Source organism: Erythrolamprus reginae, chromosome Z (genome assembly GCF_031021105.1).
Source record: "Erythrolamprus reginae isolate rEryReg1 chromosome Z, rEryReg1.hap1, whole genome shotgun sequence".
In the NCBI taxonomy this organism is placed as follows: Eukaryota; Metazoa; Chordata; class Lepidosauria; order Squamata; family Dipsadidae; genus Erythrolamprus; species Erythrolamprus reginae.
This window is the reverse complement of record NC_091963.1, coordinates 102,893,195-102,908,134: the sequence shown is the minus strand read 5'-3', so window position 1 is coordinate 102,908,134 and position 14,940 is coordinate 102,893,195. Positions and strand designations below refer to the sequence as shown.

At 41.5% G+C, this 14,940-nt stretch overlaps 1 protein-coding gene across 12 annotated transcripts in view; it reads right to left on the bottom strand.

Moving 5' to 3' along the window:
* LOC139154432 (microtubule-associated protein tau-like) overlaps nucleotides 1–14,940 on the bottom strand; it is a 98,786-nt gene that overhangs the window by 44,334 nt on the left and 39,512 nt on the right. For 10 of the 12 annotated variants that reach the window (XM_070729045.1, XM_070729036.1, XM_070729034.1 and 7 more), the window contains one exon: nucleotides 2,500–2,562. The exons of the other annotated variants lie outside the window; for them this stretch is intronic. In XM_070729045.1, the coding sequence (XP_070585146.1) occupies nucleotides 2,500–2,562 (63 nt within the window). The remainder of the gene's footprint in view (nucleotides 1–2,499; nucleotides 2,563–14,940) is intronic. 12 annotated transcript variants of the gene reach the window in all.

Here is a 14,940-nt window from a genome sequence, read left to right as displayed (position 1 = left end):
CAAAAGTGGTATTATGCATGTCATGATAAATTTCTGATTAATGCCTGAAAGATTAAGTATCAGAAAGTAGAGAAGAATATTGGCTTCTAGTAGAGACACCCTGAGAGGAAGGTTTAATAAGCCCTACATGCTTTAATGACTTTGCAAGTAGACAAAAAATAATTAACATCAATTGGGAAAGGACAAAACAAGTACAGGTACAGCCTCTAGTAGTATGCCTTTATTCAAACTGGGTGCTTCCCCACAAGCACAGAATTCTGAGCAATGTCTATCCTGGCCAGAAAATGCAAAGAGCTCAGATTGTAGAAGATCAACTTGAAGGAACATTGCTGAATGTAATTTCTATCATCCATGAACCTGTACAACCGGCTATTTTGATTTCTTGAACTAAATAGTGTATTGTGTTCCAATTCTTTGTTGCATGAACTATAACCTTTGTTCTCTTTTTTTTGTTGTTGTTTAAATCTTTGGATGGATTTGGACTTTTAATTTCTGCATCAGCTTACTGCTGCTGTATATCTTTCTGGCATTCTCTTTATGGAGCAAAGCAGGGGTGGTCTGCAGCCAGGATGGGGGAGGGGGACACAGTGGGGTAGCAAAAATGGAGCTCCACCCCAGAGCACCCAATTTGCATTGAAAGAGGTTGAAAGAAAATGCAGGGCGTCCTGCATAAGCCACACCCACAGTGTGGTAGTAAAATTTTTGGTAGCCCTTCACTGGAGCAAAGCCTCTAGCCTCTAACAGCATAACAACACGTCTGTTTCAAACCCCCAACCTTGGTCAAAACTGGACAAATTACTGGTCCAATTTTTGTATCTCTCTTGGATACTGGAGGGCAGGGAGATTGGTTTATATTTTATCAATTCCTAACAGCTTCTGTCTGGCCTGAGTATGCATAACTCCATATATTTTCTTTAGTCAATGGCACTGAGGCCATGTATGACAGCTCTATACCATCTTTCTCTTTTGATTTTTCTTTCTGTGCAATATTTTTTATCTCCTGATTAGACCATGGATCAACCTAAAAGAAAAATCTGCAAGAAATATGGAAAAAGCTCTATTTTCAATTACATGTAAACTGGTTCCTAAATAAGGTTGGGTGTGTCCTGATTTTTATCTCATTGACATCATCATCATGAATTATTTCCACTCTCTCAAACTAATAACATAGTAACCCAAAGTATTATCATGTTAAGCAGGTAGGAACATAACACATACACAAAAGTATGTACAATCACTTACAAACTAGATGAAATCATTGTCCCATGAAGAAAAACTAAGTGCTATGCTATTACTTAATGGAACCAATCTCTTTAATCTAAAAGGTGATTTGTTGAGCTTAAAAAGGTCCTAAGAATTTATTGGTTTGAACTTTTTCAAATATAAGGTAGGATATAAAACACAAGCCAAAGTGTTTTAATACAGTTATTTTCATTATTACAAAATCAAAACTATTACAATTATTTTGAAATGATACATTTTGAATATGCCCATAAAACACATCTTTATTTGATGTCAGGTATTTTTATTCTTTTTAAAAAAATAATTAACTAGTTAAAGTTGGTAGTACTAATACAGCAGGATTTTTTCCTAGCTATTATTAACATTTCTTTTTAACAGCTATAATTTATTAAGCTATTATGGCATTTACTACTTTATTTCTATGAAACATAGTTCATTTATTTTATGACATAATTCACAGCTTCAGACAATGTGATTTAAATGGCCACCTACTGTTTTCCCTCATATTGTCTACAATTATTTTCAATATGGGTAGCCAAAATTCTAAGGCAGCATTGACAGCAAGGGGTAGATACAATGGACTAATTCAATTGTAACGATCAACTGTGGCTTGGCACTGGGTCCAAATTTTTTCTTGTGAGCAAAAGGGTAATACTTTTCTTTGTAATTTCACTTGACCAGTGTTTGATATGGGCCTGCTATATCATAGTAGGCCAATTATGTGCTGATGAAATACGGTAACTCAAATGTTTAAGGTATGACTAGCTTAACTAGTTTCAATTAACCACAGCTAAGAATTAATCATCTGTCCAAGTTCGGGAATATACCTGTTAATTTTTTTTTTAAAAAGCAAGTACATTTTGTAGACATGACTGTTTTTGGTTCAGATCTTGTTCCTCACAAAAAGTAATTTATTCCACAGAATCAAACTGAAAATGCAACCTCGCAATTAGGCAACACAAAGTTCAAATGTATCTGTAACCAGCCAAGAATTGAGATGGGTAAATTGAAATAATAAATGCCAGAAGCTATGCTGTCCATAATATAGGTTTATACTGTTGTTTTAATACTTTGCTGCTCTGATTGTTTACATTTAATTTTTTGATTAATTTTGTCCATTTTCTAATTTCTACTTCCCTCTGTCTCACCACTAAGCCAACATATGGTCTAATCTAGGTCAGCAATTTCCAGGGAGCAAAGCGGCGCGCGCACACACGCGCGCACACACACACACACAATAAACTTTACTATGCTTACCTTGAGCATCCCCCGAAGCATGGTCTTCATGGTTAGGAGTACAAACTATGCCTGCTTCCTCAGCTAAATTTTCCAAATTAAAGATGGGGAAATGGTTTCAACATTACAAATAGAACAAGACAAATGTTTCTGTATTTTGAAATGATAAATGAATATTTGAAAATGCATAACAGTACATTTAAATGAAAATGAAATAAACTGATGAAAAACATTTCTGCTGAAATAAATCATATCAATTCCTGAATCCTATTCATCAATGATATACATTACACTAGAAGAAAAATATAATAAAATTGACAGAGTTTATAGAAAATGTTTAACTAAAAAGATACTAATGTAAACATTTAAGAATACAGTACACCATTGTTTTGTACAGTTAAATGTGATGAAACGAAATGAAATTAATGAGCTTATATAAACACCCAATTTTTGGAAGATGCAAACTTTGTTTTGATAGTTTTTAACAAAGGTATTTTTGTGCATTTTTATATGGTCGTGGAACAATATACCATAGTTATGCTCATCTGCATTTGAGTCAATATAGTTTAGCTGTGTTAATTGAAAGTTTTAAAAATAAAATTAACTTTTCCCTTGATTTCTAAAATTATTTGGGGAGCCTTGATCTAAATATTTATGGAATTTCAGAAGGCATAATGAGGAACTGTCAATATATTTTGAATAAGATATGTAGGCAATACAAATAATAATACTCTATCTAATATATAATATACAATACTCTATATCATACAATATTGCCAAAGCTGGCTGGGTAAAATTTTGAGAGCTGGAAGTCTACACAAAAGTTGCTAATGTTGAATAACACTGCTCTATTTTATTTTTGACTGTAAGATTCTCATTACAGCAGTAGTAAGAGTTGCATCACAAAAGCTAAATTCTTTTTGAGGCCTCTTGCCATGCAGCTCCCCAACCTTAAACATCTGTATCATTGTGAACTTTCTCCTTTCAAAGGAGTTTTAGTAGAAGATATTCCTGGCAGTAATTTTCTTGAAACATCACTTCTTGAAGCCATCTTCACAAGTGAAAAATATGAGTTAGTAAGGGTTCGTTCTCAAGGAAGCATATATTTAAGCACTGAATCCCAGAAGTTGTTTGTTATAATATTATTATAAATATAAACTATTGTATCTCAAATGCTTCCATTTCTTATCAGTCAACATCTGGAAGATTTTTTTCCCTCCCCTTGATGGAAGAAGCAATAAAATGTGTAGAAGGAAAGGTGGTATTAAAGTGAAAATGGTATTGTCTGAATCCTCTGTAAAATAAATAAAGGAGAGTAAGTGGAGATTGCTTCCAGATGAGACTTGAAACCACCAAGCCTTGGTTCATTTAATTTTTACTAGAGCAGTTTCTAATACTTTTTGATAAATGTCACATAGAAAGCAGGCTTTTGTAGAAAAAAGAGAGGGAGGGAGAGGAGGGAGGGAGAGGAGGGAGGGAGACAAAGAGAAAAGTTATACTTCCCATGTAAAAAATAAGTTTAACTGGAAAGTACATAAAAGTAAACAGTGAAAGATGTTTTGCCTCAAAATCAGATACAAGATTGGTTCTTTTGTTATTGACAAAGAATACTGTGGCTTCTAAGAGATGTCCTATTCATACGTATCAATAGGAAATGCATAAAATGTAAATAGGAAAATAGATTACAGATCATCCTCAACTTTGTTTAGTAGTTGTTTGAAGTTACAAGGACACAGCAAAAAGCTATTTCTGACTCTCTTTTTTTGCACAACCATTGCAACATGTGATCAAAATTCAGACAATTGGCAACTGATTCATATAATGTTTGCAGTGTTCTGGCTGGGATCATTTCTCCATCACCCTTTACAACCCCTCTGCCAGTAAAGTCTACATGGAAGTTAGATTCACACAAAGCAGTATTATTCTGTTTAGTTGAATTTACAAGTTCTTATCACATCCTGCAATAGGATGGCTTAAAAACATTATTGAGAAGAAAGATACAAGTAAGTAAACTGCCTTTTTTCTATATGCTTAATTCAGCTAGGAGGTTAACATACTAACCTACAGGATGAGGAATGCAAAAACATCAAAATAGCAAGAAATTTGCAGGGCTCTACTAGAGAAACAGCTCGTGTGGATTTTTTTTCTATAAATAAAAATGAGTTAATGGCTGATTCAAGTTCACTAATGCAGACTAGGTAAGAATAAACAGATTTTTATTTTATACAGTGGAACCCCGACATAAGAGCTGCTCTACTTAAGAGCAACTCGAGATAAGAGCTGGGAGGGGAGAGATATTTTTGTTCTACTTACAAGCCCAAATTCGAGATACAAGCGCCAAGGAGCTGTCTCCTGAAGCCAAACGCTAACTTCCGCGTTCGGCTTCAGGAGACAGCTGCGAAGCGGCGTGCGTGTTTTAAAAGGTTGCAGCCGGCCTGGGGGGCTCGGGGGGGGCTTGCAGCTTTCTTTCTTGCTCTTTTTCTTTCTCTCTTTTACCTTCCCTTCCTCTATTTCTTCTTTTCTTTCTCCTTCCCACCTTCTTCCCTCCCTCCCTCCCTTCACTCATTCCTCTCTTACTCTCCCCTTTCATAAGTTTCCTTGCTTCCTTCCTCTGTTCCTGTCCCTTCCCTCTTTCTTTCTTTCTTTCTTTCTTTCTTTTTTGCTCTTTTTCTTTCTCTCTTTTACCTTCCCTTCCTCTATTTCTTCTTTTCTTTCTCCTTCCCACCTTCTTCCCTCCCTCCCTCCCTTCACTCATTCCTCTCTTACTCTCCCCTTTCATAAGTTTCCTTGCTTCCTTCCTCTGTTCCTGTCCCTTCCCTCTTTCCTTCCTTCCTTCCCACCCTCCGTCCATTCATTCACCCATTCCTCTCTTGATCGCTTAAAGCCAGTCCCTGGTGCAAAAAGGGTTGGGGACCTCTGTCCTACAGGATTGGGTGGCAGAGAAGTTGAACATATGTAAATTTAAAAGTTTAAGAAAGTTTACAAGTTAAGTGAAAGAAACTTCATTATTCATTTATATGTACATGTACATTTCTTCATTAAAAACATGTATTTCTGCATAATTTAGACTAACTTTGTGAGTTTTTTGAGGGCTGGAACCAATTAAAATTATTTACATTAATTCCTATGGGGAAAAGTTGTTCGAGATAAGAGCTGCTCGACTTAAGAGCCCAGGTCCGGAACGAATTAAACTCGTATCTCGAGGTACCACTGTATTTACATCTTTTGGGATCAGTGGGATATAAGTTAGTGATGACTTTTAAATCCCACAGATTTTACAGTAGTCTAATCCAAATATGCTTACATTTGAAAAATTGTTGAAGAAAAAAATTCTCCCGATAGGATTAAAAAAAATGTACAAAGTTTAAAAAGACATCATGCAAAAAACCTAGAGCTCTTTCAATGTTCTCCTTCATGCTTGTTAACAAGAAGATCAAAGTCTTGATTCAAATGTTCAAACTACCATTAGTTTAATGAAAAGATGGGGATATAAAGTACTTTGCCTCTGTAAAGACTGATTAAGCTGATTATCCCACAGGACCTATATGCAGTATTTTGATCTGGAGAAAGTACTAACAATAATGTAATTTTTAAAAATGAAAATCTTCAATAACTCAGTGGGAAATCCCATTATACTAAAGTCAGATACCAACATATAAAAGAGGTCAGGAAGTAAATTATTTTGGTTTACAAAATGGCAAACAAAGGAGGAGAATGTAATGGAAATGTGTCTATTGATTGGGTTCTGCATCAAGAATTACCAGATGCCTCTTAAGGAATGAAGAAGTTAGAAACATATTTGTAGTTTTGACAGCATATCTTCATTTGCTACTGAAGCATTTGAACACTTAACATTTCCACTATAAAACCTCCTGTTGACAGTTGTTCTGAATGAAGTGTTTGTTTGATTGATTGATTGATTTTCCAAGTATGTATTGGTAACATACATAGATATAACATAATTTATATACATAAGTTGGGTACTATTAAGAGGGAATATTAGGACAGGATGGTAGGCCCTCTGGTGCGCTTATGCATACCCTTTACTGACCTCTTAGGAATCAGGTGAGGTCAACAATGGACAGTATAAGAGTAAAGTTTTGGGGGTTAGGTGACGAAATCACAGTTAACTAATCTGTTGCTAAAGTCGTATTTTCTACAGTCAAGTATGGAGCGGTTCACTTTGAGTTTGTATCTGATGTATGCTCGTGTATTGTGGCTGAAGCTGAAAAAGTCATTGAAAGGAAGCACATTGTAGTAAATAATTTTATGAGCTATGTGTAAGTCGTGCTGAAGGCCAGGGCTTTGGATTTCAAGTCTGGTTGCGTAAGGTATACTGCAGGTAGAGGAATGGAGGACTCTTCTCGTAAAGTATCCCTGGACACTTTCTCATGTATTCATGTCTAATATGCGGTATGGATTCCCGACAGATGAGCTGTATTCAAGAATTGGTCTGGCCAATGTTTTGAATGCTCTGGTATGATGTTATAGTGTGATATTATAGGAAAAGAAGCTACATAATATTAAGTTAACAAATCTTGAAGCCTTTTGGGTGATGTTGTTGCAGTGAGCTTTGGCACTTAGGTCATTTGATATGAGTATTCCAAGGTCTTTGACAGAATATGGGTTGTCTGCAAGGTCTTGTTTATTCAGCTTGTATTTGGTGCTCTGATTATTTTTGCTAATGGGTAGGACATTTGTTGGTTGAGATTTGAAGTTTCCAGATGTTTGACCATTCTGACACAGATTCAAGGTCTTTTTGGAGTACAGTGATCCCCCGGTTATTGCGTCCCCGACCATTGCGAACGGGCTACATCGCGATTTTTCAACCCGGAAGTAAAAACACCATCTGCGCATGCGCGCCCTTTTTCCTATGGCCACGCATGCGTAGATGGTGTTCCCCGCCGGGCAGATCAGCTGCTGGGCGGCTTCCCTGGGTCTTCCCCGTCTTGCTGGCGGGAGGGCGAGAAGCCCCCCCCAGCACCCGCTCGCCCGCCGTTCGCCCGCCCTTCGCCCGGCCACCCGCCATTTGCTCGCTGCTCGCCCGGCCACCCGGGTTCGTTTGGCTTCGGGACTCAGTTGGGAAGCGGCACGGGTGTTTTAAAAGGTCTCCGCCGGCATGGGGGGCTTCTTAGCACCCCCCCAAACCCGGGTTGGGGGTTCGGGGGGGGTGGTAGGAAGCCCCCCATGCCGGCGGAGACCTTTTAAAACACCCGTGCCGCTTCCCAGCTGAGTCCTCAAGCCAAGCGCAGAAGTTAGCCTTGAATCCCTTTGAATCCCGCCGCTTCTGCTGGATACGGGCGATGGGCGGGGCGAGCTGCCACAGCCCCTGGCTTCCGCGCCGCTCGTCCCACCCACCGCCCGTATCCAGCAGAAGCTGCTGGATTCAAAGTGCTGGGGTGGGGGGCTGTCGGGACAAGCCGCGCACAAAGGCTGAGGCGAGGCTGAGCAGGAGGAGAAGCCAACCAGCGAGGCGGTGGGCTGGGAGCCGCAGGCGAAAGGAGCTCTGGCATCGGAGCGCGGCGCCAGGCATTGTTCTCCGGACCCCGCCCGCTCAGCCCCACGGCGGCCCCTTCCCTCTCCAGGCTGCGGGCGGGGCCCGGAGAACAATGCCCGAGCTCCTTTCGCCTGCGGCTCCCAGCCCACCGCCTGTCTCCTGCTGCCCGGTTTAGCCAGGACACGAGCGGCGAAATGACTTGGAGGAATGTGAAGCTGAAACCGTCCGGTTTCAGCTTCACATTCCTCCAAGTCATTTCGCCGCTCGTGTCCTGGCTAAACCGGGCAGCAGGAGACAGGCTTTGAGTTTTTGGCTGCGGGGGGAGAAGTAGGACTTTCCTAACTCCCTCGCCCCGCAGCCAAAACTCAAAGCCTGTCTCCTGCTGCCCGGTTTAACCAGGACACGAGCGGCGAAGTGACTTGGAGGAATGGGAAGTCCAAACCGGCCGGTTTCAGCTTCACATTCCTCCAAGTCATTTCGCCGCTCGTGTCCTGGCTAAACCGGGCAGCAGGAGACAGGCTTTGAGTTTTTGGCTGCGGGGGGAGAAGTAGGACTTTCCTAACTCCCTCGCCCCGCAGCCAAAATTCAAAGCCTGTCTCCTGCTGCCCGGTTTAGCCAGGACACGAGCGGCGAAGTGACTTGGAGGAATGGGAAGTCCAAACCGGCCGGTTTCAGCTTCACATTCCTCCAAGTCATTTCGCCGCTCGTGTCCTGGCTAAACCGGGCAGCAGGAGACAGGCTTTGAGTTTTGGCTGCGGGGCGAGGGAGTTAGGAAAGTCCTACTTCTCCCCCCGCAGCCAAAAACTCGAAGCCTGTCTCCTGCTGCCCGGTTTAGCCAGGACACGAGCGGCGAAATGACTTGGAGGAATGGGAAGTCCAAACCGGCCGGTTTCAGCTTCACATTCCTCCAAGTCATTTCGCCGCTCGTGTCCTGGCTAAACCGGGCAGCAGGAGACAGGCTTTGAGTTTTGGCTGCGGGGCGAGGGAGTTAGGAAAGTCCTACTTCTCCCCCCGCAGCCAAAACTCAAAGCCTGTCTCCTGCTGCCCGGTTTAGCCAGGACACGAGCGGCGAAGTGACTTGGAGGAATGGGAAGTCCAAACCGGCCGGTTTCAGCTTCACATTCCTCCAAGTCATTTCGCCGCTCGTGTCCTGGCTAAACCGGGCAGCAGGAAACAGGCGGTGGGCTGGGAGTCGCAGGCGAAAGGAGCTCGGGCATTGTTCTCCGGACCCCGCCCACAGCCTGGAGAGGGAAAGGGCCGCCGCGGGGCTGAGCGGGCGGGGTCCGGAGAACAATGCCTGGCGCCGCGCTCCGATGCCCGAGCTCCTTTCGCCTGCGGCTCCCAGCCCACCGCCTCGCTGGTTGGCTTCTCCTCCTGCTCAGCCTCGCCTCGGCCTTTGTGCGCGGCTTGTCCCGACAGCCCCCCACCCCAGCACTTTGAATCCAGCAGCTTCAGCTGGATACGGGCGGTGGGTGGGACGAGCGGCGCGGAAGCCAGGGGCTGTGGCAGCTCGCCCCCCCATCGCCCGTATCCCGCAGAAGCGGCGGGATTCAAAGGGATTCAAGGCTAACTTCTGCGCTTGGCTTGAGGACTCAGCTCGGAAGCGGCACGGGTGTTTTAAAAGGTCTCCGCCGGCATGGGGGGCTTCCTACCACCCCCCGAACCCCCAACTCGGGTTTGGGGGGGTGCTAAGAAGCCCCCCATGCCGGCGGAGACCTTTTAAAACACCCGTGCCTGTCGGGCGCGGCAGCAGCGAGGAGTTTGCGTGGGCGGCGGGAAACCCCAATCTTCGGCTCCTCGCTGCTGGGAAGTAAAAACACCATCTGCGCATGCGCAGATGGTGTTTTTACTTCCGCAGCGCTACTTCGCGAAAACCCGCTCGTTGCGGGGGGTCCTGGAACGGAACCCTCGCAACGAGCGGGGGATCACTGTATAGTAGTGTTGTCAATGATGTTAAGATTTTTTCATCATCAGAAAAAAGAACACAGTTGCTTGTAATGTGATCACAAAGGTCATTTATATAGAGTGTAAAGAGTGTTGGTCCTAGTACACTGCCTTGGGATATATCGCTGTTAACAGGAACGGGATTTGATAGCGCACTCCCTATTTTGCTCCCTTGTTGTCTGTTTGACAGGAAAACAGTCATGTAGGGGTCCAGAGATGCCATAGGATTTCCGTTTCAGAAATAGTTGTCATGAACCACTGAGTCGAAGTCTTTACAGAAGTCTTTGTAAATTATGTCTATTGTTTTGACCTGGTCAAGTTTTGAGTCCATATGTTTTTGCAGTGTAGTAGTTGTAAATTGCAGGATAATTTTTCCTGAAACCCAATTGCTTGTTTGGAAATAGGTTGTTAGTTTTTGGTGGAGGGTAATGGATTGGTTTCTGATTGATCCCATGATTTTGCATGTGGCGCAGCATAGAGAGATTGGTCTGCAGTTTTCTCCCCATCTTCACCCTTTTGAAGATGGGGACGACTGTGGCTAGTGACCATAGGTTTGGTATAAACATATATCCTGGAATAACATATATCCATCCTAAGATAAAATACAAGAAATAGTATAAGGGCAGACTAGATGGATCATGAGGTATTTTTCTGCTGTCAATCTTCTATGTTTCTATGGTAGGGAACTGGTCCTGAAGGATTTTTCAAAGATTATGCTTATTGGTTCGGCTATGGCTGTGGAGAACTTTTTAGGAAGTATGCACATAGTTTATCAGGTCCGATTGACAGAGATTTTAGGCCGTGCAATGCTTTTTCAACATAATCTCCAATGAAGTCTATTTGTGTTAAATTGTTGTGAGTATTTGTGGTATGTCTAGGGAATTTTGGGCATGAGCAGTTGCTGTTTACAAAGACTGAGCCAAATAATATGTTGAAGAGGTATCTTTGACTGTTTCATCATAGCATTCTTTGTTGTTGGGTCCTTTTAGTGCTGGAAGGAGTCTTGAGTCCTTGAGTTTGTTATTTATTAAGTTATAGAAGGTGTGGTTAGATTTTGTGTGCAGGTTATCCTCTTGTTTGCTGTGATAGTTGGAGCATTCTGTCTTTATTTGGTGGCATATATTTTTGTTTTTTACAGAGGGATTTTTTTGGGGGGGGTTGTAGCTTCCTTATTGATATGGGTAGTTTGTTTTTCTTGGTTATGGTGGTTATTAAGGGTACGTGTAATCTGACAGTTCTTCTCTTCTTCTCCAAGGTAGGTGGAGCTAGCCTCCAAATATGGGTTAAGACCGCCCAATGACCAATGATGATTGAATCTGTAAACTATAAAAGTAGCATCATTTCCTGTGTTTCTCCCTCTTAGATTCAGTCCTTGGCCTCAAAGTATGCATGCAATTATTCCAAGTCAAAGAATTCTTGTTACTTTACATCTTATGCTCATATGGAAAGGGCAATCTTTAATTGATCAGGATTAAGATCGCTACTGCATAGAAACCCTTCCCATTATTCGTTATTATACCTGACTAGGTCAAGATCCTTCCCAGCACAACAGGGAGCCGTAGCCCGTGTTGAAGGCGGAAATGGGTCTCAACCCAGCCGCAAGCTGTGCTCCCAGCCAAGAAGATCCCATTATTAAGATGATTCTTGCAATGGTATAGATTTAGGCTGAAGTCCATCATGCTGTGGTTGCTGTTGGAAAAGAGATATTTTATTTGTAGCCCATAAATTGCACTTTTGCTGTTGCAGAACATGAGGTCAAGGTACTGTAGTTGTTGAGTCTAGTATTGTTCATTACTAGTTGGTCAAGTCCCAGATTGGTAACAGTCTTGTATAGGGTTGTATGGATGAGTTCACTCGTGCATACAGTTTAGGGTCCAATTAATGAAAGATAGATTAAGGTCTCCAAGAAAAATAAGGGGGTAAGGGCAGGAGGCTGCCCACGTTAGCAGTGATGTTAATTTGTTTGCATATATGATGTTGCAGTCTGGGGCTCTGTAGCAAAGTAGGAAGCAAAGTGTGGTATTTAAGGTCAGATCACAGACGATGGTTTCAGGAAGGATACGATGTGTGTAACTTGGATATTTTTTAGGTTTAGTGTCTTTTTGTAGAGTATAGTTACTCCACCTACTCTGCGGGTTTCACAGTCGGACCAGAAGACAAGGTAGTTTCTTGCTATGATGATGGGAGTCAGGGAGGGATGCATTTAGCCATGTTTTGCAGACAAAATAATGTTGAAAATGTCAGTGTTTAGTAGTAGTAGGAAATCAGGCATTTGGTTAACTACATGTTTTGCATTGATTAATTTGCATTTGAGATTAGTATTGGATTGAATTAAGGAAGTAAGTGGTGTGCTTAGATCCACCTACCTTTCAAGTATGACAGCTGAATATTATTATGTTTTATACAGCCACTGTAGATGTATAATTACACATTGCATAGATCAAAAATAGTTAAACTCTGCCCTACTCTCTTCCTTAGACTTTTTAGATTACATTATTCTTTTCTAGTGCTTTAACATTATCTCTTTGGGCTATTTAAAGAATGCTTTTCTGTTCTGGTTTAAAGGAGGAATACAAGGCAAATAATGCACAAAAGACAAATGTCATATTGTAGTCCACAGGGAATTGAATGAAGAGGAGACTATCAGATTCTCTCTAAAGAATTGGAAGAACAAATCATAGAACTGTTTGTGTTAATCCTGTTTCTCATAATAGATTAGTAGATAATAGTAGAGCAACCATAGCAGAATTCATTGTCAGAGAATTCCACCATTTGTACTTAATTATTCAAATAGATATGAATCACAATATCATTCAGAGCTTGCACCAACTTTTCTTTTAAGTAAAAGCAGGTTAATCTAATCCAGAGAATCTCAACTGGATGTGTCTTCGAAAATAGAATTATGAGAGAGGGGCTTGGTCAGCGCCTTGGTGGCAGCGGCGTTTCTTTCGCTCCCATGGAGAAACGCCGGTTCTCCACTGTTTGGGGGTGCTGATTCAGTTTGAATTGGCCCAAACCACCCTGGAGGGGAAGGGAAGAAGGGGACTTGGTTTGGTCCCTGTTTGGGGTCGGCAAACCCCAGGGTTGACCTGACCTGGAGCCTCCACCATCAGCAGTGTGAAGGTGGTTAGCCGCCATTAGCATAGGAGACTGCATGCTAGAAAGAGTTGCTTGAAGAATTGGAAGTCATCCAGAAAAGAAAAGGGAATGTAAGTTTTGTGCTGGTGTTGTGGCGAGGAGAATTGATTGTCAAGTTGAGCATTGCTACCGGAGGGAGAAATCTTTTTGTTACTTTTTGCTCATGGGCTACTGGAAAAGGAGTTTGAGAAATTGGGGAGATGAAGGAATTAAGAGAAATAAGAGATTTGTTGGATGACCTTAACATGGAGATTTCTGAAGACAATGAAGGTTTCCACCATGAAATGAGATTAATAATTGACGTTGGAATTGGAACTGGAATAGGATTACAAATTGGAGATGGCAAAGAGGACATTGACAACTGTTATAATGGACCTGATGAATTTGGAATTGGAATAGAAAAAGCAGAACAACATGAAGTGGGAGTAGAAGATGTTCCAGAACAAGATGGACTTGAAATATATAAAGAGACTATTACTGAATGTGGAAATAAAAATAATTTTGGGAATAAGGATGAATTAATTGGAGGATATATTACATATTTTTGGATGATGTATGGTTACATGCTGAGGTGGAACAAGAGAAATCTGGGAGTATAATTATAGAAACTTTTGAAAAAGTTTTGGTGGATGAAGATATCAATGCCCATGTCTTAAATGATGAGTATATTAAGTTAAGCACTGTTATTAAGGGAAGATAAAAGCAAGGTTATCAGATTTTGCCAATTTCAAAAGGAATGGGAATTAAAGAGTGGGAATTTGCAAAGAGGGGATTTTTAAAGGGGACTTTTTATTTAAGGAAGAGATGGGTGAGGAAGAAGAAGAAGAGTAAAATGAAAATGAAAAATAAAAAGAAGCAATATAAAAAGATGGGAGAGGCAAATATTACATATAGACAAGGAAAGGGGCTTTTTGAAAATGGTTGATTGTATTTAGAATATTTTATAATATTTTACAATACTTTATAATACTTTTTAAAAAATTTAATAGTTATTTTTTGATTAATTTAGCAGTAGATTTATGAATTTTGATAAAATTTGTAAGTAAATAAATAAATGAAATATATTAAGGTGACTTAAGTAGGTTTAATTTAGATTTCTAAGGTTTATTCAATTTGGACTAGTGTGTTAAATGGGGTTTACAGAATTGAAAATCAAAGTGTATTTGTTTTTATTGCTTTTTACAACTTTTACACTTTTTACAAACTTCAAACTTGACAGCTTTCAGACTTGTGGACTTCAACTCACAGAATTCCTCCTTCAATCATGCTAGCACAGGAATGGGAGTGGAAGTCCACAAGTCTTAAAAACTTTCCAAGATTGAAGACCCTAGCAATCCTAACTCCTTACTCAGGGGTCTTCAAACTTGGCAGTTTAAGACTAGTGGACTTCAACTGCCAGAATTCCTCCTCCAATCATACTAGCTCAGGAATGGGAGTTGAAGTCCACAAGTCTTAAACTTGCAAGGTTTGAAGACCTTTGAACCCCTAACTCAGGGGTTTTCAAACTTGGAAGCTGGTCTTCAAACCTATCAGGCGGCTTGCTTCGGGCAGCAATGGTGATGGCAGCTCCTCAGATGCAGGCTTCAGAAAGCAGCAGCCAACAGTGGCATTAGCTTTCCCGTGGTCCAGCGGTGGTAGCGTTGGTGACCAGCACTTGTAGCAGTGGCTTTCCCATGTTCTGGCAGCAGTAGCAGCGGTCAGCAATGGCGGTAGCAGCTTTCCCATGGTCTGGTGGTGGAAGTGGCAGCGGCAGCAGCCAGCAAAGCAGCACAGCTTCTCATGCGGTCTGGTGGCAGCAGCAGCCAGCAATGGTGGCAATAGTTTTCCCGTGGTTCAATGGTGGTGGTGGCCAGCAATGGCAGTAGCGACTTCTCATGTGGTCT